Below are 23,560 nucleotides of genomic sequence, written 5' to 3'. Positions count from 1 at the left end.
TGGCAGGTGTCTCATCTTGGTCTGTTCACATGCGTTTGTGGATGTAGATCACTCTCTTGCAGTTGGGGCAGCGGTGTTCTACGTCCTTACAGGAGTCAACACAGAACGGAATCAAACAGCATGGCCAGCACCTAGAGAGGGAGAGGGAGAGGGAGAGGGAGAGAGAGAGAGAGAGAGGGAGAGAGAGAGAGAGAGAGAGAGAGGGAGAGAGAGAGAGAGAGAGAGAGAGAGGAGAGAGAGAGAGAGAGAGAGAGCCAGAGAGAGAGATGGGGGAGAGAGACAGAGAGAGAGAGAACCAGAGAGAGAGATGGGGGAGAGAGACCGAGAGAGAGAGAAAGAGAGAGAGAGAGAGAGAGAGAGAGAGAGAGAGATGGGGTAGGGAGAGAGAGAGAGACAGAGAGAGAGAGATGGGGTAGAGAGAGAGAGAGCGAGACAGAGAGAGATGGGGTAGAGAGAGAGAGAGAGATGGGTTAGAGAGAGAGAGAGAGAGACAGAGAGAGAGAGAGAGAGAGACAGAGAGAGATGGAGTAGAGAGAGAGAGAGAGAGAGAGAGACAGAGAGAGATGGAGTAGAGAGAGAGAGAGAGATGGGGTAGAGAGAGAGAGAGCGAGACAGAGAGAGATGGGGTAGAGAGAGAGAGAGAGATGGGTTAGAGAGAGAGAGAGAGAGAGAGACAGAGAGCGAGAGAGAGAGAGGCAGAAATTGGCAAAAATTAGCAAAAATTGGCAAAAAACACACATTTCTTCACACAGGGTCATGGGGTTAGACAGGGATGCAGCTTAAGCCCCACCCTCTTCAACATATATATCAACGAATTGGCGCGGGCACTAGAAAAGTCTGCAGCACCCGGCCTCACCCTACTAGAATCCGAAGTCAAATGTCTGCTGTTTGCTGATGATCTGGTACTTCTGTCACCAACCAAGGAGGGCCTACAGCAGCACCTAGATCTTATGCACAGATTCTGTCAGACCTGGACCCTGACAGTAAATCTCAGTAAGACCAAAGTAATGGTGTTCCCAAAAAGGTCCAGTCACCAGGACCACAAATACAAATTCCATCTAGACACTGTTGCCCTAGAGCACACAAAAAACTATACATACCTTGGCCTAAACATCAGTGCCACAGGTAACTTCCACAAAGCTGTGAACGATCTGAGAGACAAGGCAAGAAGGGCATTCTATGCCATCAAAAGGAACATAAATTTCAACATACCAATTAGGATTTGGCTAAAAATACTTGAATCAATCATAGAGCCCATTGTCCTTTATGGTTGTGAGGTCTGGGGTCCGCTCACCAACCAAGACTTCACAAAATGGGACAAACACCAAATTGAGACTCTGCACGCAGAATTCTGCAAAAATATCCTCCGTGTACAACGTAGAACACCAAATAATGCATGCAGAGCAGAATTAGGCCGATACCCACTAATTATCAAAATCCAGAAAAGAGCCGTTAAATTCTATAACCTCCTAAAAGGAAGCGATTCCCAAACCTTCCACAACAAAGCCATCACCTACAGAGAGATGAACCTGGAGAAGAGTCCCCTAAGCAAGCTGGTCCTGGGGCTCTGTTCACAAACACACCCTACAGAGCCCCATGACAGCAGCACAATTAGACCCAACCAAATCATGAGAAAACAAAAAGATAATTACTTGACACATTGGAAAGAATTAACAAAAAAACAGAGCAAACTAGAATGCTATTTGGCCCTACACGGAGAGTACACAGCGGCGGAATACCTGACCACTGTGACTGACCCAAAATTAAGGAAAGCTTTGACTATGTACAGACTCAGCGAGCATAGCCTTGCTATTGAGAAAGGCCGCCGTAGGCAGACATGGCTCTCAAGAGAGTGTGCTCACTGCCCACAAAATGAGGTGGAAACTGAGCTGCACTTCCTAACCTCCTGCCCAATGTATGACCGTATTAGAGGGACGTATTCCCTCAGATTACACAGATCCACAAAGAATTCGAAAACAAATCCAATTTTGAAAAACTCCCATATCTACTGGGTGAAATTCCACAGTGTGCCATCAGAGCAGCAAGATTTGTGACCTGTTGCCACGAGAAAAGGGCAACCAGTGAAGAACACACACCATTGTAAATACAACCCATATCTATGCTTATTTATTTTATCTTGTGTCCTTTACCATTTGTACATTGTTACAACACTGTATATATATAATATGACATTTGTAATGTCTTTATTGTTTTGAAACTTCTGTATGTGTGATGTTTACTGTTAGTTTGTATTGTTTATTTCACTTTATATATTCACTTTATATATTATCTACCTTACTTGCTTTGGCAATGTTAACACATGTTTCCCATGCCAATAAAGCCCTTGAAGTGAATTGAATTGAGAGATGGGGTAGAGCGAGAGAGAGAGAGAGAGAGAGAGAGAGAGAGAGAGATGGGGTAGAGAGAGAGAGAGAGAGAGAGAGAAGGGAATCAGTGTGTGTATCCATCTGTACAGTGTATGTGTGTTTGTGAGAGAGAGATAAAAAAAACGTGTGCCACATGTCTGCATGTGTGTGTGTGTGTGTGTGTGTGTGTGTGTGTGTGTGTGTGTGTGTGTGTGTGTGTGTGTGTGTGTGTGTGTGTGTGTGTGTGCGTGCGTGCGTGTGTGTGTACAACTTACAGGAAGAAGCCGAGGGCTCCACAGATGAGCCAGGTGAGCAGTCCAGTGGCGTGTGTGGTCTCTGTCAGAACCGGGACCTGACAGTGGGGACACATCATCTGGCCGGGTACGTCTCTTAGCAGCGGCTGCTGCATCACCACCACCTGGGTTACTGTAGGGAGAGGAGAATACTGGTTAGGACCAGATAGAACTGGTCAGAACCACCACCTGGGTTACTGCAGAGGGAGGAGAATACTGGTTAGAACCAGATAGAACAGGACAGAACCACCACCTGGGTTACTGTAGATGAGAATACTGGTTAGAACCAGATAGAACTGGTCAGAACTGGATATAACTTCATAGAATTGGACAGGACTAGAAAGAATCCCCACCACCCGGGTTACTGTAGGGAGAAGAAAATACTGGTCAGAACTGGATAGAACTCAATAGAATGGGATAGAACTGGACAGAACCAGACAGAGCTAGATAGAACAGGATAGAACAACTTAGGCCCCCAAAACATTGTGTCGCTTGTTGTTAGTTCTATATTTCAAACCCCTACAGAGGAAGAGGATTCGAGGGGTTGCTAAGGCTGGGTGTTGCTAGGGCCAGGGCGTCCAGCCAATACCTTGTGTGTGTACAACTTGGTTCTCGTTTTTCACTGGGTACTGTGAATACTAAAATGAGGAACCGATTGAGGTAGTTTTGGTCCGACAGTTTGGAGTTTTTTCAGTGTGTGTGTGTGTGACTTACCGCTGGGGGCGTTTGTAGGTTGTGCCATGCCCGTGCCGTATTGGGGAGGTGGTGGGTACATGCCGGGTTGGGGACCTGATCAATAAGGGATAAATACATCAATACACCGTGTAATTTATCACAAACCCAGGGATACAGAGTGGTTGGCCAGCATTATGGGAACACAAACCCAGGGATACAGAGTGGTTGGCCAGCCCTTAACAATGATGTTCATGACATCTATAGCTATTGTGACACACACATCGGCTGTCCCCATAGGAGCACCCTTTTCGGTTCCAGGAAGAACCCTTTTAGGTTCCAAGAAGAACCCTTTTCGGTTCTAGGAAGAACCCTTTAGGTTCCAAGAAGAACCCTTTCAGGTTACATGAAGGTTCTAGATAGCACCTTATTTTCTAAGAGTGTAAGCTTAAACTGTCCCTAAGAGTATCAGTGTAGATCTGATCTCTTACCTCCCTGGAAGCCAGGCTGAGGGGGGTAGACTGTTCCCCCACCACTTCCCTGGTAGCCTGCCGGGGGGCCGGGGTAGGGGGGAGCAGACAAGTCCTGGGGGGGTCCATACTGGCTCTTCTCCATACTGTCTGGGGTGGGTTTGAGAGAGAGAGAGAGAGAGAGAGAGAGGAAGAAAGTGAGCACAAACACAGTGAGCACACCTTATGAAAATATTACATTGAGAAAACATATGTCTCTGCCCCCTATAATACACAGTGCAGTATGTCATCTGGAATCAGCTATAATACACAGTGCAGTATGTCATCTGGAATCAGCTATAATACACAGTACAGTATGTCATCTGGAATCAGCTATAATACACAGTGCAGTATGTCATCTGGAATCAGCTATAATACACAGTGCAGTATGTCATCTGGAATCAGCTATAATACACAGTGCAGTATGTCATCTGGAATCAGCTATAATACACAGTGCAGTATGTCATCTGGAATCAGCTATAATACACAGTGCAGTATGTCATCTGGAATCAGCTATAATACACAGTGCAGTATGTCATCTGGAATCAGCTATAATACACAGTGCAGTATGTCATCTGGAATCAGCTATAATACACAGTGCAGTATGTCATCTGGAATCAGCTATAATACACAGTACAGTATGTCATCTGGAATCAGCTATAATACACAGTGCAGTATGTCATCTGGAATCAGCTATAATACACAGTACAGTATGTCATCTGGAATCAGCTATAATACACAGTGCAGTATGTCATCTGGAATCAGCTATAATACACAGTACAGTATGTCATCTGGAATCAGCTATAATACACAGTGCAGTATGTCATCTGGAATCAGCTATAATACACAGTGCAGTATGTCATCTGGAATCAGCTATAATACACAGTACAGTATGTCATCTGGAATCAGCTATAATACACAGTGCAGTATGTCATCTGGAATCAGCTATAATACACAGTGCAGTATGTCATCTGGAATCAGCTATAATACACAGTGCAGTATGTCATCTGGAATCAGCTATAATACACAGTGCAGTATGTCATCTGGAATCAGCTATAATACACAGTGCAGTATGTCATCTGGAATCAGCTATAATACACAGTGCAGTATGTCATCTGGAATCAGCTATAATACACAGTGCAGTATCTCATCTGGAATCAGCTATAATACACAGTGCAGTATGTCATCTGGAATCAGCTATAATACACAGTACAGTATGTCATCTGGAATCAGCTATAATACACAGTACAGTATGTCATCTGGAATCAGCTATAATACACAGTACAGTATGTCATCTGGAATCAGCTATAATACACAGTGCAGTATGTCATCTGGAATCAGCTATAATACACAGTGCAGTATGTCATCTGGAATCAGCTATAATACACAGTGCAGTATGTCATCTGGAATCGGCTATAATACACAGTACAGTATGTCATCTGGAATCAGCTATAATACACAGTGCAGTATGTCATCTGGGGACATGATTTGGAAAGGCACACACCTGACAGTGCATGTCACAGCAAAAACCAAGCCATGAGGTCGAAGGAATTGTTCGTAGAGCTCCGAGACAGAATTGTGTCGAGGCACAGATCTGGGGAAGTGTATCAAAAAAATGTCTGCAGCATTGAAGGTCATCAAGAACACAGAGGCCTCCATCATTCTTAAATAGAAGAAGATTAGAACCATCAAGACTCTTCCTAGAGCTGGCTGCCCGGCCAAACTGAGCAATCAGGGGAAAAGGGCCTTGGTCAGGGAGGTGAAGAAGAACCAGATGGTCCCTCTGACAGAGCTCTAGAGTTCCTCTGTGGAGATGGGAGAACCTTCTAGAAGGACAACCATCTCTGCAGCACTCCACGAATCAGGCCTTTATGGTAGAGTGGCCAGATGGAAGCATTCAGTGAAATGCACATGACAGCCCGCTTGGAGTTTACCAAAAGGCACCTAAAGGACTCAGACCATCAGAAACAAGATTCTCTGGACTGATGAAACCAAGATTGAACTCTTTGGCCTGAATGCCAAGCGTCACGTCTGGAGGAAACCTGGCACCATCCCTACGGTTTTCAGCGGCAGCGAGGCAAAGATTAATGGAGCAAAGTACAGAGAGATCCTTGATGAAAACCTGATACAGAGCGCTCAGGAACTCAGACTGGGGTGAAGGTTCACCTTCCAACAGGACAACGACCCTAAGCACACAGTCAAGACAACGCAGGAGTGGCTTCGGGACAAGACTCTGAATGTCCTCGAGTGGCCCAGACTTGAACCCAATCGAACATCTGTGGTGAGACCTGAAAATAGCTGTGCAGCGACACTCCCCATCCAACCGGACAGAGTTTTAGAGGATCTGCAGAGAGGAATACAGGTGTGCTAAACTCATAGCGTCAAACCCGAGAAGACCGAGGCTGTAATCGCTGCCAAAGGTGCTTCAACAAAGTCCTGAGTCAAGGCTCTGAATACTTATGTAAATGTGATATGTTCCTTTGTTTTTGTTTTTATACATTAGCTAACATTTCTAAAAAAAAAAAACTATTTTTGATTTGTCATTTTGGGGTATTACGTGCAGATTGATGAGGGGAAAACGATTTAATCCATTTAAGAATAGGGCGGTAATGTAACAACATTTGGAAAAAGTCAAGGGTTCTGAATGCTCTGTATGAGTTCATCCCAAATGACACACTATTTCCCATGTGGGCCCTGGTCAAAAGCAGGGCACTAAATATGAACCAGGCTGCCATTGGGGACAAAGTCTATGCGTAAATGTTATACAGCATCATGTAGTTGATGATGGTGTTGTTATGAAGTTGTAACGGAGGCTTATCTGTTGGATTTTGTTCCACGGGATCATGAGGAAGTGAGGTAGAGTTGTTTAGTGTGTGTGTGTTTTGCGGGGAGCTGCTGCTGTTGCAGAAGAAAAATCAGCCTGCGCAGAGAAGCACGAGATTGAACCTCACTCAACTTTCTAGTTTCCCCCGTTAGTTACCACTATCAACCCTTTACTGTGGGAATTGTGATCGAATCAACGCAATTATTAGCTACTTTCAATGCAACATACCGAAACAAAACCAACTATTCGAGAGACTTTGTTGTAGACAGAACTCAACAGGGTAGGATTATATTGCATTGACAGGCACATACTCTAGTCTAAACAGACCGGTGCGCCATAACCAATCAGAGCTGCAGTAGGCCTATATGCAAATAAACCACTACCATATATGTGCCATTCAGGTTGCACGTGACTGTCTTTACAGAATCAGCGGTCGTGAGATGAGCTGTTTTGAGATCATATTTTTTGCTCGTTGGTGAGTTATTAGCCCAGTTATAGATCAGTTGTAATCCTCAATGGAGGAGTGTTTGCTTCCTACAAGACACAACACGTGTGCGTTTCGAGACGTCTTTGAAAAGTGATTCAGGTAAAGAGCTTTTTTGTGTTAAAGGGACAGTGTTGTATTTGTCAGATTTTCTGTAATAATGGTATGGGAATAAAATGGTTTCTTGCATCAAACAACTCAACAACATTTTCAGTCACCTCCTTGTCTGAAGGACAAGTGGATAAACAGGTTCATGTCAAGCCCTGAATGTGTTTTTCAAACGTCTCATGGAATGTAGCCTACATTGAACACCACACATTGACTGCTACTGTAGGCTGAATGATAGAACAGCTATTTCCATGTTAAAATATTATGGGATGCATTTTACCCATTGTTTTTGATGGTAGGCCCCTCTGATAGTCCTACATTATGATCAAATAGTAGTCTACTTGATCACTGTTAAAACCAGGGGCGCAACTTTGGTTTTAGAAGTGGGGGGACATAATTGTATTATTTTTATCCACTCGGATAAACACTCCAAACAACCTACCTGACCGCTCGGAGGCGTCCGCATGGTCCTAACGCACACCGTTGCCTCGTTTTGTATCACATTTCAATGATAAAACTGGGGGGGACTTAATGGAATTTCAGAATGTGGGGGGACATGTCCCCAGTAAAGTTGCGCCCCTGGTTAAAACTAACTTAAAGTGGGTACAGCCTCAGTGGTCACAGTAAACGTGCGCCAGAAGTTGCACAGAATGTTGAAATTTACGCTCAGCAGACCTGAAATTTGCTCAGTGATGACATTTTTTGAGGGAGCAGCCTATTCCCAATATACTGTCGTTCACTACTTTTAACCGGAGTCCTATGGGCCCTGGTCAACAGTAGTCCACTACCCTGTGGGCCCTGGTCAACAGTAGTCCACTACCCTATGGGCCCTGGTCAACAGTAGTCCACTACCCTATGGGCCCTGGTCAACAGTAGTCCACTACCCTATGGGCCCTGGTCAACAGTAGTCCACTACCCTATGGGCCCTGGTCAACAGTAGTCCACTACCCTATGGGCCCTGGTCAACAGTAGTCCACTACCCTATGGGCCCTGGTCAACAGTAGTACACTACCCTATGGGCCCAGGTCAACAGTAGTACACTACCCTATGGGCCCTGGTCAACAGTAGTCCACTACCCTATGGGCCCTGGTCAACAGTAGTCCACTACCCTATGGGCCCTGGTCAACAGCAGTACACTACCCTATGGGCCCTGGTCAACAGTATTCCACTACCCTATGGGCCCTGGTCAACAGTAGTCCACTACCCTATGGGCCCTGGTCAACAGTAGTCCACTACCCTATGGGCCCTGGTCAACAGTAGTCCACTACCCTATGGGCCCTGGTCAACAGTAGTCCACTACCCTATGGGCCCTGGTCAACAGTAGTCCACTACCCTATGGGCCCTGGTCAACAGTAGTCCACTACCCTATGGGCCCTGGTCAACAGTAGTACACTACCCTATGGGCCCTGGTCAACAGTGGGTTAAATAGAATTAAAGACACCCATTTCAGGAAGTGTTTTGAATTTTAAATGCAAAATGTTACAACTTTTTAAATTAGTATCTTCTACTCTTCCATCTATTGAGAAGTAAATTAATATAGATGTTTTTCAGATTACTTCCTGAACTGAAGGATCTCAATTCGCATTGACCCCAAACCTGACCTTTACTATACCCATTTACCAAGGGCAGGAACCATAACTCACACACCCTAGTCAGTTAAACATTTACACAAGGACTTATTTTCATTTCCTTAATCCAACATCCCACAGAACAGCTGGACATTTCCCCATAAATTATATCATGGTTTGGTTAGCTATCAAATTCACTGATGTGTGAAGTACAGTTTTCCACGCTGTCTGTGTGTACACATCTAACAGCGCTGTCTGTGTGTACACGTCTAACAGCGCTGTCTGTGTGTACACGTCTAACAGCGCTGTCTGTGTGTACACGTCTAACAGCGCTGTCTGTGTGTACACGTCTAACAGAGATGTCTGTGTGTACACGTCTAACAGAGCTGTCTGTGTGTACACGTCTAACAGAGCTGTCTGTGTGTACACGTCTAACAGAGATGTCTGAGTGTACACGTCTAACAGAGATGTCTGAGTGTACACGTCTAACAGAGATGTCTGAGTGTACACGTCTAACAGAGATGTCTGAGTGTACACGTCTAACAGAGATGTCTGAGTGTACACGTCTAACAGAGATGTCTGAGTGTACACGTCTAACAGAGATGTCTGAGTGTACACGTCTAACAGAGATGTCTGAGTGTACACGTCTAACAGAGATGTCTGAGTGTACACGTCTAACAGAGATGTCTGAGTGTACACGTCTAACAGAGATGTCTGAGTGTACACGTCTAACAGAGATGTCTGAGTGTACACGTCTAACAGAGATGTCTGAGTGTACACGTCTAACAGAGATGTCTGAGTGTACACGTCTAACAGAGATGTCTGTGTGTACACGTCTAACAGAGATGTCTGTGTGTACACGTCTAACAGAGATGTCTGTGTGTACACGTCTAACAGAGCTGTCAAACATTAGGCACCAAGACAGAGTTAGAAGGTGACTGGTGCTGTGTTTTCTCTAACCCGATTTAAAACACCCCTCTTCTAACAAGTCTTTTCTTTCTCATGGAGCAACACACACAAAACAAACAGATATTCCTCGTCAGACACACAACTCTTTCATATTTTATTATATCCTCCAAAGAAGCACTCTGAAACCCCCCAACTCAGAGCACCCTTTCCCAGCCACGAGCAGAGCAACAGCCCCTTACCTTTTTGGGGTCCTGGAGGAGACGAGGTCCTGTGGCCTGGAGTCCTGGAGGAGACGACTGTGTGGAGCTAAAGATCAGAGCTGCTACTCCCTTGAGACAGTGAGAAAGTGAACCAGGTAGGAAAGAGAGTGAGAACGACACACACAGAGGGGAGGAGTGAGGCAGATGAGGTAACAACGTTATCTGAAGTGGCTGAATAGTGAACACAAGCCCGATGGAAAATAACTCCACCCGTTGGTCAATCACTAGTTCCAGTGTAATTACATCATCACTGTGTGACGACGAATCCCAGTATAAAAAGAAGCAGGAAATTCCACTCACACCAGGGGTATTTCACAAATGACATTGAGTCCTGGTCAAAAGTAGTGCACTCCTGTATCTAGGGAACATGGTGTCATTTGGGACACAGGCCTGAAGACACTGATTCCCATCAATAGACCAGAGACCTCAGACTCACTATAGGGTTTTAAAGTGAAGAGGTGGAGGGGTGTGAATATGCTGTGTTCGTGTGTGTGTGTTTTGAGGGGAAGTTGTGGCTGTGGTGAGTTAAGGTGTTTATAGTTCTCGATAAACAACGTTGTGGTTGGAAAATACGTTTGTTCGTGAGAAGACAGAAGACCTAGTAGCCAGCAGAGAACATTAACCATGCATGAGTAGCCTATTATCACTATGACTCATCCTCAGTTAGACTATTAGAACGTAATGCAGACCAGACAGTCATTTCTTTACTAACATTGGTCCATTGGTGTTAAAGGTCATTAGAACACCTAACATAGGCCTATTTTCAGGTGAATACATTTTAGAAAAGTGTGTCTGTGTGTGTTCACCCATCCACCATTTGTTGTTACCTGAGAATGTATACTGAACAAAAATATAAATGTAACATGCAACCATTTCAACAGTTTTACTGAGTTACAGGAAATCAGTCAATTGAAATAAATGTATTAGGCTCTAATCTATGGACTTCATATGACTGGGCAGGGGCGCAGCCATAGACGGGCCTGGAAGAGCATAGGCCCACCCACTTGGGAGCCAGGCCCAGCCAATCAGAATGGTTTGTTCCCCCACAAAAGGGCTTTATTACAGACAGAAATAGTCCTCAATTTCATCAGCTGTCTGGTCTCAGACGATCCTGCAGGTGAAGAACCCAGATGTGGAGGTCCTGGTCTGGTGTGGTTATTCAACATTCTGCCATATTGTCTAAAACAATGTTGGAGGTGGCTTATGGTGGAGAAATTAACGTTAAAATTAACGTTATTTCACTAGAAACCAATGTGAAAATAAGGTGATGGTTGTGTACCGCAGGAGGTGGAGTTGATCAGGAGCAGCTCTGTTGAAGAGAACGCTGAGTCAGGCTGTCAATCAAATCAAGTGAGCGTCACAATTAAACAATAAGGGGGTTTATTTATCAAAACTTGGATGATACAAAATACGACAAGCAAATAAACCAAAGTGCTTTAAAATATACCATGGGCTAAATGACTTGAAAAACTAACTGTCCTATAAAGTATTAACGTTAAAAAGAACTACGCTATAACGTGCAGGAACAGAACGTCCAAAAATCAACTCGCTGATGTGACGTTCCATTATAAGGGGAGTGGCCAGCTCCAAGGCAAGTCTGCAAACCATCAAGTTTTACATTTCTACAATAATGATAACGTTAAATATAAGCATTATTTTATCAACAGTAAACAATATCAATGTATAACTGTATTTCGCTCTTTTAAACTCGTCAAAGGGAAAAAGAGTTCCACTGGGGTGAACAGAGGGTGGGCATTTCCCAACGCCGTTCCGGAACAGTATTTTAACCCTGGGATTCAGGTCGGACCTCCTTTATCAGCACACCGTGGCATCCATCACTTCTGAGGAATAGACGTAAACAAGACATTACTTTGAACTGTGACTATTTACTTGAGAATGATAATGGTTAAATTATAACAATGGCTGTTACCACGTAAACTATGAAGCGTGCACGCAACATAAACAATGATAGCTAATGTCAAACTGTATTTCTGCAATACAGTTACGTATGGGATATAAGAAACAAAAGCTATGTGTCGCGTTGTCATTTATATAAAATTAACATGATATTTGTTATGGCCTGTGTACACTTGCACGCGGTAAACTACCACGTGGCTCGCTTGTGGGCATGCTGGCAGCAGCAGTTCTGTTGTGCAACAAATATCTGGTTATTAAATGGGTAAATGGTTCAATATATTCTCCATTAACAGTTAAGTAGTGTGCTCTAACCTGCTCTGAGCAGTCCAGTGGCGTGTGTGGTCTCTGTCAGAACCGGGACCTGACAGTGGGGACACATCATCTGGCCGGGTACGTCTCTTAGCAGCGGCTGCTGCATCACCACCACCTGGGTTACTGGAGGGAGAGGAGAATACTGGTTAGAACCAGATAGAACAGGTCAGAACCACCACCTGGGTTACTGCAGAGGAAGTAGAATACTGGTTAGAACCAGATAGAACTGGTCAGAACCACCACCTGGGTTACTGCAGAGGAAGTAGAATACTGGTTAGAACCAGATAGAACTGGTCAGAACCACCACCTGGGTTACTGCAGAGGGAGGAGAATACTGGTTAGAACCAGATAGAACTGGTCAGAACCACCACCTGGGTTACTGCAGAGGAAGGAGAATACTGGTTAGAACCAGATAGAACTGGTCAGAACAGGATAGAACCTCTTTGGATGGAGTTATCACAGATCTAGAATGATATTATATTTCTATGGGAGATTACCATTTTAATCGTGGATTGAATTTGAACTACAGTTAACTGTTTCTGTTGTTTGATCTCTATGTCACACCTCCTCAGAGATGTGGGGTAGAGGATGAGGTACTAGCACCCCGACGACCTCATATCATGTCAGAGGGGTTGCTAAGGCCAGGTGTTGCTTACGTCAGAATATCCTGCCACCAACAACTGTTCTCTGGTTTTCCACATGGGGAACTGTGAATAACAAAATGAGGAACCGATTTAGTTAGTTTTGGTGCATCAGTTACGGGTTTACTTCAGTGTGTGTGTGTGTGTGTGTGTGTGTGTGTGTGTGTGTGTGTGTGTGTGTGTGTGTGTGTGTGTGTGTGTGTGTGTGTGTGTGTGTGTGTTTGCATGACTCACCACCAGGGGTGATTGTAGGTTGTGTCTGGGGAGGTGGTTGGTTCATGTCTGGTTGGAGAACTGATAATAAGAGATAAATGTCAATGAATAAATCCACCAATAAATATCACTATTGAATCTCCAGTGAAATATCTCTTCAGCTGCCGGGGGCTGGTGGAGTGGTGCTGTCGGGAGGAGTTGTTAAAAAATAAATTAATAAAAAATCAAGATCAGGTGAGACACTCTCTCATTGACCTCCATACAAAAAATCCTCACCTCTCAAATAAGGTATGGACAGCTCAGAACACCCTATCCCAGCTCAGAACACCCTATCCCAGCTCAGAACACCCTATCCCAGCCCACCTTTACCCAGCTCAGAACACCCTATCCCAGCTCAGAACACTCTATCCCAGCCCAGAACACCTTAACCCAGCTCAGAACACCCTATCCCAGCCCACCTTTTCCCAGCCCACCTTTACCCAGCTCAGAACACCCTATACCAGCCACAAACAGAACGACAGTCCCTTACCTGTCTGGAGCTCTGGAGGAGACGAGGTACTGTGGAGCTACAGATGAGAACTGCAACTCCCTGAAGAGACAACGAAACTGAAGCACCGAGAGAGACAGACAGAGCGAGAGAGAGAGAGAGAGACATAGTGTGTGTGTGTGGGGGCGAGCAGACAGAGCGTGTGTGTGGGGAGCGTGTGATGTGTGTGTGTGTGGGGGGGGGCGAGCAGACAGAGCATCAAACATGAAACAGTATCATCATGATGATAAATCTACAGTTAGACTATTAGAACGTAATGCAGACTAGGTAGTCATTACTTTACTAACATTGGTCCATTGGTGTTTGGGAAAACTAGAGAGTTAACACACCAAACACAGGCCTTTTTCAGGTGAATACATTTTTAGAAAGACATATTGAATGTATGTGTGTGTGTTTCTGGAAACAAGGGCCACTATCATCTCAAAAGTCAAAGTCATTATTGACTTTATTAAAACAATTATTGTTAATCAGTTAAAGGGGCAATCAGCAGTTAACGCATCCATTTTTCGGATCTTGAAGAATATAACTTATTCTGCCTTATGAGTTTAGTTCAACTGTTGTACCCCATCAGAACCCAAAATATCCGCTTGTTTTGCTCCAATGTTTGTAAATGTGAACATACGCTGTATAGCCCAAAACATTGATAAAGACATAATTTTGGATGGTCAGTCAGTGCATGCATAGCTCTGTCTTAGAGCAGTTACACTTCTCCAGACCCATCCCACAGCTTTTTACAAAAACAGAGGCAGGGTTCAGCTTTTTATTGTTTCAACTGTGAACTGTCCCTTTAAAAAACCCAACAACCAATCAATGCAAATAGAATCCTACTTTCCGTCTAACATGAAGATTCACAGAATGAAAGAATACATACATTACAATCAGTGTAAAAAGTCTGCTAGAAGTGGCCTTAGCTTGTTACACACTGACACTAGTCAATGTTACGCTGGTCCTCCAGTAGTCATCTCAGCCACAGGCAGACTATTGTTCACAAGCGTGTGTGTTAAGGTTGGAAATATGAGTCACCATTACTCCGGTACTAAAAGCGTTCTTGACCTACTAGTGGTGTAGACTAGTGGTGTAGAGTTGTATAGTGGTGTAGACTAGTTGTATAGTGGTGTAGAGTTGTAGACTAGTTGTATAGTGGTGTATTGGAATGGATTCATAAAAGTATAGATCGCTTTGTGGCAGCAGTGTCTGTGGGCCAGGGCTAGTTGTGGATCCGTTTGTGGCAGGTTTCTCATCTTGGTCTAGTCACATGTGGATCACTTCGTGGCATGCGTCTCATCTTGGTCTATTCGCGTTTGTGGATGTAGATCACTCTCCTGCAGTTGGGGCATCGGTGTTCTACATCCTTACAGGAGTCAACGCAGAATGGAATCCAAGAGCATGGCCAGCACCTAGAGAGAGAGAAGGGATTCAGTGTGTGTATCCATCTCTGCAGTGTATGTGTGTTTGAGAGAAAAAATAATGTTTGCCACATGTCTGCATATGGTGTGTGCTTCTATAACTCACATGAAGCAGCAGAGGACTCCAAAGACAAGCCAGGCGGCCAGTCCAGGGGTGTGTGTGGCCTCTGTCAGAACCAGGACCTGACAGTAGGGACACGTCATCTGGCCGGGTACGTCTCTTAGCAGCGGCTGCTGTATCACCACCACCTGGGTTACTGTAGGGAGAGGAGAATACTGGTTAGAACCAGATAGAACTGGTCAGAACCACCACCTGGGTTACTGGAGGGAGAGGAGAATACTGGTTAGAACCAGATAGAACTGGTCAGAACCATCACCCGGGTTACTGCAGAGGGAGGAGAATACTGGTTAGAACCAGATAGAACAGGTCAGAACCACCACCTGGGTTACTGTAGATGAGAATACTGGTTAGAACCAGATAGAACAGGACAGAACCACCACCTGGGTTACTGCAGAGGGAGGAGAATACTGGTTGGAACCAGATAGAACTGGTCAGAACCACCACCTGGGTTACTGTAGAGGGAGGAGAATACTGGTTAGAACCAGATAGAACAGGACAGAACCACCACCTGGGTTACTGTAGATGAGAATACTGGTTAGAACCAGATAGAACAGGACAGAACCACCACCTGGGTTACTGCAGAGGGAGGAGAATACCGGTTAGAACCAGATAGAACTGGTCAGAACAGGATATAACTTCATAGAATTGGACAGGACTAGAAAGAATCCCCACCACCCAGGTTACTGTAGGGAGAAGAAAATACTGGTCAGAACTGGATAGAACTCAATATAATTGGATAGACGGGATAGAACCAATTAGAACCGCCAAAAATTGGGTTCATTGTTCTATATTTCCCACCCCCACAGAGGGTAGAGGATTAGAAGGGTTGCTAAGGATGGGTGTTGCTATGGCCAGGATATCCAGCCAATACCTTGTGTGACCACTATTTGGTTCTCGTTTTCCACGGTGTACTGTGAATGATAAAATAAGGAACCGATTTAGGTAGTTTGGTCAGAGAGTTAGGAGTTTTCTTCAGTGTGCGTGTGTCTGTGACTCACTGCCGGGGGCATTTGTAGGTTGTGCCATGTCCGTGCCGTATTGGAGAGGTGTTGGGTACATGCTGGGTTGGGGAGGTGGTGGGTACATGCTGGGTTGGGGACCTGATAAATAAGGGATAAATAAATACATCAATACACTGTCATTTATCACAAACCCAGGGATACAGAGTGGTTGGCCAGCGTTATGGGAACACAAACCCAGGGATACAGAGTGGTTGGCCAGCGTTATGGGAACACAAACCCAAAGATACAGAGTGGTTGGCCAGCATTATGGGAACACAAACACAGGGATACAGAGTGGTTGGCCAGCGTTATGGGAACACAAACCCAAAGATACAGAGTGGTTGGCTAGCGTTATGGGAACACAAACTCAAAGATACAGAGTGGTTGGCCAGCATTATGGGAACACAAACCCAAGGATACAGAGTGGTTGGCCAGCATTATGGGAACACAAACCCAGGGATACAGAGTGGTTGGCCAGCATTATGGGAACACAAACCCAGGGATACAGAGTGGTTGGCCAGCATTATGGGAACACAAACCCAGGGATACAGAGTGGTTGGCCAGCATTATGGGAACACAAACCCAGGGATACAGAGTGGTTGGCCAGCATTATGGGAACACAAACCCAGGGATACAGAGTGGTTGGCCAGCATTATGGGAACACAAACCCAGAGATACAGAGTGGTTGGCCAGCCCTTAACAATGATGTTCATGACATCTATGGCTATCATAACACACACTTCCAAAATGCTTAATGAAAACACTTTGAAGTGAGTTACTGTCCAGGAAAATGTTTAATATACATAATACATAAAGAATAAGGTCTGGTTTCTTGAACACAGATGATACCTGGTCCTGGTCTGAAAAGCTCTTCAGAGGCGTCTCCTATGGGGATAGCCGTAGAACCCTTTCAAGTTCTCCACATCACGTCATTTTCTATGAGTGTAGGCTTTAACTGTCCCGAAGAGTATCAGTGTAGATCTGATATCTTACCTCCCTGGAAGCCAGGCTGGGGGGGGTAGGCTGTTCCCCCCCCACTTCCCTGGTTGCCCGCTGGGAAGCCGGGATAGGGGGGAGCCAACACGTCCTGCGGTGGTCCATACTGGCTCTTCTCCATACTGTCTGGGGTGGGGTTGAGAGAGAGAGAGAGGAAGACAGTGAGCACAAACACATTGAGCACACCTTATGAAAATAACACATTTAGAAAACACATGTCTCTGCCCCCACCTTCTCTCCCCCCTATCTCTCTCACCTATCTTATTTCACACACAGACACACACACACCTTGTTCAAGCTGTTGCCTATAACATTGACACACTTCCCTGTATTCAACCTGGCAGGTTTGGTGACATTTCTTTAGGACAAATAACTAGATTGGTGACATTTCATTGGACAAAGACATGGCCTGTAGCCTCTGAATAGTACAAGCCTATAACAACACCACAACTAATGAATGCCACACACCCACTAAATCTATCAGAATAACTCTAACCCTGGTCTATGTTACTGGTGAATGATTAACAGTTAGAGTTAGAAAGAAAACTTTTAAGTGTCAATCCACAATGACACATCAGTTGACAATACAATATACAGAGGCAGCCCTTTCCTGCAGTCAATGTCCAGAAGCGCCCTCTGTGACCTCATGGCCCTTTCCTGCAGTCAATGTTCAGAAGTGCCCTCTGTGACCTCATGGCCCTTTCCTGCAGTCAATGTTCAGAAGTGCCCTCTGTGACCTCATGGCCCTTTCCTGCAGTCAATGTCCAGAAGCGTCCTCTGTGACCTCATGGCCCTTTCCTGCAGTCAATGTCCAGAAGTGCCCTCTGTGACCTCATGGCCCTTTCCTGCAGTCAATGTCCAGAAGTGCCCTCTGTGACCTCATGGCCCTTTCCTGCAGTTAATGTCCAGAAGTGCCCTCTGTGACCTCATGGCCCATTCCTGCAGTCAATGTCCAGAAGCGCCCTCTGTGACCTCATGGCCCTTTCCTGCAGTCAATGTCCAGAAGCGCCCTCTGTGACCTCATGGGTGGAATGTTTTTCATATTTTACATAATTCTATAATCTGTAACGTTTTTTTCTTCTTTTTTTTGCAACAAAAATCCAGTGTTTCTATGTCAAACAGTTTTGTTATGTTTCAGTATTCTGCAATGTTTATAAAGTGTAATATTGGGATGCAAACTCAAAACTGAATACATTTCAACTCTATACCTGACATGGTACAGGTGTCTTCTTTTTATAAGCCCATAACCATGTGTGTGAGGTGTATACTTTGGTTTCAAAGTAGATTTGTTAAAGACTACCAAAAATCACACACTGCAGTAAAAGGTTCCAAGCCATATTATGGACCCCTCAGATAGTGTTGAGACACTAGTCAGTCACAGGCAAACACAGTGCAGTATGTCATCTGGAATCAGCTATAATACACAGTGCAGTATGTCATCTGGAATCAGCTATAATACACAGTGCAGTATGTCATCTGGAATCAGCTATAATACACAGTGCAGTATGTCATCTGGAATCAGCTATAATACACAGTGCAGTATGTCATCTGGAATCAGCTATAATACACAGTGCAGTATGTCATCTGGAATCAGCTATAATACACAGTGCAGTATGTCATCTGGAATCAGCTATAATACACAGTGCAGTATGTCATCTGGAATCAGCTATAATACACAGTGCAGTATGTCATCTGGAATCAGCTATAATACACAGTGCAGTATGTCATCTGGAATCAGCTATAATGCACAGTGCAGTATGTCATCTGGAATCAGCTATAATACACAGTGCAGTATGTCATCTGGAATCAGCTATAATACACAGTGCAGTATGTCATCTGGAATCAGCTATAATACACAGTGCAGTATGTCATCTGGAATCAGCTATAATACACAGTGCAGTATGTCATCTGGAATCAGCTATAATACACAGTGCAGTATGTCATCTGGAATCAGCTATAATACACAGTGCAGTATGTCATCTGGAATCAGCTATAATACACAGTGCAGTATGTCATCTGGAATCAGCTATAATACACAGTGCAGTATGTCATCTGGAATCAGCTATAATACACAGTGCAGTATGTCATCTGGAATGAGCTATAATACACAGTGCAGTATGTCATCTGGAATCAGCTATAATACACAGTGCAGTATGTCATCTGGGATTACATTTACATTTTTACATTTAAGTCATTTAGCAGACGCTCTTATCCAGAGCGACTTACAAATTGGTGAATTCACCTTCTGACATCCAGTGGAACAGCCACTTTACAATAGTGCATCTAAATCATTTAAGGGGGGGGGGGGGTGAGAAGGATTACTTTATCCTATCCTAGGTATTCCTTGAAGAGGTGGGGTTTCAGGTGTCTCCGGAAGGTGGTGATTGACTCCGCTGTCCTGGCGTGGGATCAGCTATATTACATCTCATCATCTATACATCATTGATCATTCCTTTGGGAAACAGGTCTTCTGATCCCAATAGGACTTCCTGGTTCAATAAATAAATACACTTTCTAACCTCCTGATTCATTCTAACCTCAGGCTCATCAATAACCTTTACTTACAGTAACCAGGTCAGTCGTTAAAAACAAACGATTATAAGGAAATTCATAGATTATACTACAGCGCTATACATACAGTGCATTCGGGAAGTATTCAAACCCCTTGACTTTTTCCACATTTATTTAAGTTACAGCCTTATTCTAAAATGGATTAAATAAATAAAAATTCTCTAAAATCTACACACAATACAACATAATGACATCTCAATACCCCATAATGACATCACAATACCCCATAATGACAAAGCAAAAACAGGTTCTTAAAAATGTTTACAAAACAGAAATACCTTATTTACATAAGTATTCAGACCCTTTGCTATGAAATTTACTCTAAATTGAGCTCAGGTGCATCCTGTTTCCATTGATCATCTTTGAAATGTTTCTACAACTTGGAGTTCACCTGTGGTAAATTCAATTGATTGGACATGGTTTGGAAAGGCACACACCTGTCTGAATAAGGTTTCACAGTTGACAGTGCATGTCGCAGCAGAAACCAAGCCATGAGGACGAAGGAATTGTCCGTAGAGCGCCGAGACAGGATTGTGTTGAGGCACAGATCTGGGGAAGGGTACCAAAAAATATGCAGCATTGAAGGTCCCCAAGAACACAGTGGCCTCCATCTTAAATGAAATAAACTAAATAACAAAAAAATAAACAAATAAACAAAAAACTTAGTAACTCCACCAGAGTCTTTTGGTTCACTTTTGCCGGTCCCAAGCCCGGAAAACGGAGGAGGGTTGGAATTGTGACATTAAAAAAAACAAGAATCGACAGAAGAAAGTTCATTAGTGGTTCTAAACATATTTAGGGTGTTTTTTTAACTTGCTTTTTGTCTCTCTCACAACTTTATTCCTCTCTCTCCTACAGCGTCCATCACAATTACATGGCCAATTATGCAAAGACGTCATTTAGCGATTTCTAGCGACTTTTAGGACAGCCAATAGTCATTTAGCAATTTCTAGCGACTTTTAGGACAGCCAATAGTCATTTAGCGACTTCTAGCGACTTTTAGGACAGCCAATAGCTACTTTCCTTATTGGGGAGTTGGCAAGACTGTTTGAACGTGCCTGTCTTTACAGAATCAGCGGTCGTGAGTAGATGAGCTTGTTTTGAGATCAAAGTGAGAGATGCATGTAGCCACCTGTGCACATTTGTTCATATCCTTTGCTCGTTGGTGAGTTATTAGCCCAGTTATAGATACGTTTGAGTCAGCAATGGGGGAGTGGTTGCTTCCTACAAGACACAACACGTGTGCATTTCTAGACTTCTTTGAAAAGTGATTCAGGGAAAGAGCTTTTTTGTGTTAAAGGGGCAGTGTTGTATTTGTCAGATTTTCTGTAATAATGGCATGGGAATAAAATGGTTTCTTGCATCAAACAACTCAACAACATTTTCAGTCGCTTCCTTGTCTGAAGGACAAGTGGATAAACAGCTTCATGTCAAGTCCTGAATGTGTTTTTTCCAAAAGTCTCATGGAATGTAGCCTACATTGAACACCACACATTGGCTGCTACTGTGGGCTGAATGATAGAACAGCTATTCCCATGTTAAAATATTATGGGATGCATTTTCTCCATTGTTTTGATGGTCGGCCCCTCTGGTAGTCCTACATTATGATCAAATAGTAGTCTACTTGATCACTGTTAAAACCAGGGGCGCAACTGGGGGGGGGGCATAATTGAAGTGGGGGCATAATTGTATTATTTTTATCCACTCGGATAAACACTCCAAACAACCTACCTGACCGCTCGGAGGCAGTACACTACCCTATGGGCCCTGGTCGACAGTAGTCCACCACCCTATGGGCCCTGTTCAACAGTAGTCCACTACCCTATGGGCCCTGGTCAACAGTAGTCCACTACCCTATGGGCCCTGGTCAACAGTAGTACACTACCCTATGGGCCCTGGTCGACAGTAGTCCACTACCCTATGGGCCCTGGTCGACAGTAGTACACTACCCTAAGGTCCCTGGTCAACAGTAGTACACTACCCTAAGGGCCCTGGTCAACAGTATACTACCCTAAGGGCCCTGGTCGACAGTAGTACACTACCCTAAGGTCCCTGGTCAACAGTAGTACACTACCCTAAGGGCCCTGGTCAACAGTAGTACACTACCCTATGGGCCCTGGTCAACAGTAGTACACTACCCTATGGGCCCTGGTCAACAGTAGGTTAATTAGAATTAAAGACACCCAATTCAGGAACTTTTTAAATAAGTAGCTTCTCCTCTTCCATTTATTGAGAAGTCATTGAATATAGATTTTTTCAGATTACTTCCTGAACTGAAGGATCTCAATTCGCATTGACCCCAAACCTGACCTTTACTATACCCATTTACCAAGGGCAGGAACCATAACTCACACACCCTAGTCAGTTAAACATTTTCACAAGGATTCATTTTCATTTCCTTAATCCAACATCCCACATAACAGCTGGACTTTTCCCTAGAAATTATATCATGATTTCGTTAGCTATCAAATTCACTGATGTGTGAAGTACAGTTTGCCACTGTCTACATCTAACAGCGCTGTCTGTGTGTACACATCTAACAGCGCTGTCTGTGTGTACACATCTAACAGCGCTGTCTGTGTGTACACATCTAACAGCGCTGTCTGTGTGTACACATCTAACAGCGCTGTCTGTTTGTACACATCTAACAGCGCTGTCTGTGTGTACACATCTAACAGAGCTGTCTGTGTGTACACATCTAACAGCGCTGTCTGTGTACACATCTAACAGAGCTGTCTGTGTGTACACATCTAACAGAGCTGTCTGTGTGTACACATCTAACAGCGCTGTCTGTGTGTACACATCTAACAACGCTGTCTGTGTGTACACATCTAACAGCGCTGTCTGTGTGTACACATCTAACAGCGCTGTCTGTGTGTACACATCTAACAACGCTGTCTGTGTGTACACATCTAACAACGCTGTCTGTGTGTACACATCTAACAGAGCTGTCTGTGTGTACACATCTAACAGAGCTGTCTGTGTGTACACATCTAACAGAGATGTCTGTGTTAGAAGGTAGGGTGACTGGTGCTGTGTTTTCTCTAAACCGATTTAAAAACACCCCTCTTCTAACAAGTCTTTTCATTCTCACGTAGCAACACACACAAAACAAACAGATATTCCTTGTCAGACACACAACTCTTTCATATTTTATTATATCCTCCAAAGAAGCACTCTGAAACCCCCCAACTCAGAGCACCCTTTCCCAGCCACGAGCAGAGCAACAGCCCCTTACCTTTTTGGGGTCCTGGAGGAGACGAGGTACTGTGGCCTGGAGTCCTGGAGGAGACGAGGTACTGTGGACTGGAGTCCTGGAGGAGACGAGGTACTGTGGACTGGAGTCCTGGAGGAGACGAGGTACTGTGGACTGGAGTCCTGGAGGAGACGAGGTACTGTGGGCTGGGGTCCTGGAGGAGACGAGGTCCTGTGGCCTGGAGTCCTGGAGGAGACGAGGTACTGTGGACTGGAGTCCTGGAGGAGACGAGGTACTGTGGGCTGGAGCCCTGGAGGAGACAAGGTACTGTGGGCTGGGGTCCTGGAGGAGACGAGGTACTGTGGACTGGAGTCCTGGAGGAGACGAGGTACTGTGGACTGGAGTCCTGGAGGAGACGACTGTGTGGAGCTAAAGATCAGAGCTGCTACTCCAGACAGACAGTGAGAAAGTGAACCATGTAGGACAGAGAGTGAGAACGACACACACAGAGGGGAGGAGTGAGGCAGATGAGGTAACAACGTATTCCACCAGGGGGCGTTTCACAAATGACAATGAGTGCTGGTCCAAAGTAGTGCACTCCTGTATCTAGGGGACATGGTGTCAGTTGGGACACAGGCCTGAAGAC

At 44.6% G+C, this 23,560-nt stretch overlaps 2 protein-coding genes and 1 long non-coding RNA gene across 12 annotated transcripts in view; all 3 read right to left on the bottom strand.

Annotated features, from left to right (window-relative positions):
- Window positions 1-10,170, bottom strand: part of LOC135533628 (lipopolysaccharide-induced tumor necrosis factor-alpha factor homolog) — a 29,198-nt gene extending 19,028 nt beyond the window's left edge. The window contains exons 1-5 of one of the 4 annotated variants that reach the window (XM_064960941.1): window positions 9,973-10,162; window positions 3,823-3,947; window positions 3,374-3,448; window positions 2,642-2,792; window positions 3-131 (exon numbers count right to left, since the gene is read on the bottom strand). In XM_064960941.1, coding sequence (XP_064817013.1) covers window positions 26-131; window positions 2,642-2,792; window positions 3,374-3,448; window positions 3,823-3,946 — 456 coding nt within the window. In that variant the 5' untranslated portion in view covers window position 3,947; window positions 9,973-10,162 and the 3' untranslated portion in view covers window positions 3-25. Of the gene's footprint in view, window positions 1-2; window positions 132-2,641; window positions 2,793-3,373; window positions 3,449-3,822; window positions 3,952-9,972 lie in introns of those variants that run through there. The other 3 variants (XM_064960919.1, XM_064960924.1, XM_064960932.1) reach the window with 3 other exon arrangements.
- A 2,415-nt stretch (window positions 10,171-12,585) lies between these two features.
- On the bottom strand, window positions 12,586-13,797 carry LOC135533653 (uncharacterized). Its single transcript, XR_010454568.1, has 3 exons — window positions 13,606-13,797; window positions 13,098-13,157; window positions 12,586-12,601 (listed from the first exon to the last, which is right to left on the bottom strand). It is a non-coding gene; the product is annotated as an uncharacterized LOC135533653 (long non-coding RNA).
- A 578-nt stretch (window positions 13,798-14,375) lies between these two features.
- Window positions 14,376-23,040, bottom strand: LOC135533584 (cell death-inducing p53-target protein 1 homolog). 7 transcript variants are annotated; one of them, XM_064960881.1, is made up of 7 exons: window positions 22,957-23,037; window positions 20,156-20,267; window positions 17,145-17,269; window positions 16,149-16,250; window positions 16,022-16,061; window positions 15,136-15,286; window positions 14,376-15,020 (listed from the first exon to the last, which is right to left on the bottom strand). In XM_064960881.1, the coding sequence occupies exons 2-7, from the start codon at window positions 20,209-20,211 to the stop codon at window positions 14,985-14,987; spliced, it is 510 nt and encodes a 169-aa protein (XP_064816953.1). In that variant the 5' UTR covers window positions 20,212-20,267; window positions 22,957-23,037; the 3' UTR covers window positions 14,376-14,984. The 7 variants fall into 7 exon arrangements, with proteins under 7 accessions (XP_064816953.1, XP_064816959.1, XP_064816947.1 ...); XM_064960887.1 differs by lacking the exon at window positions 20,156-20,267 and having other exon boundaries at window positions 22,957-23,040; XM_064960875.1 differs by lacking the exon at window positions 16,022-16,061.
- Between the last annotated feature and the right edge of the window lie 520 nt (window positions 23,041-23,560).

Source organism: Oncorhynchus masou, chromosome 5, assembly GCF_036934945.1.
Source record: "Oncorhynchus masou masou isolate Uvic2021 chromosome 5, UVic_Omas_1.1, whole genome shotgun sequence".
NCBI classification, from domain to species: Eukaryota; Metazoa; Chordata; class Actinopteri; order Salmoniformes; family Salmonidae; genus Oncorhynchus; species Oncorhynchus masou.
The sequence above is the reverse complement of the archived record's forward strand: the minus strand, read 5'-3'. Positions and strand labels throughout refer to the sequence as shown.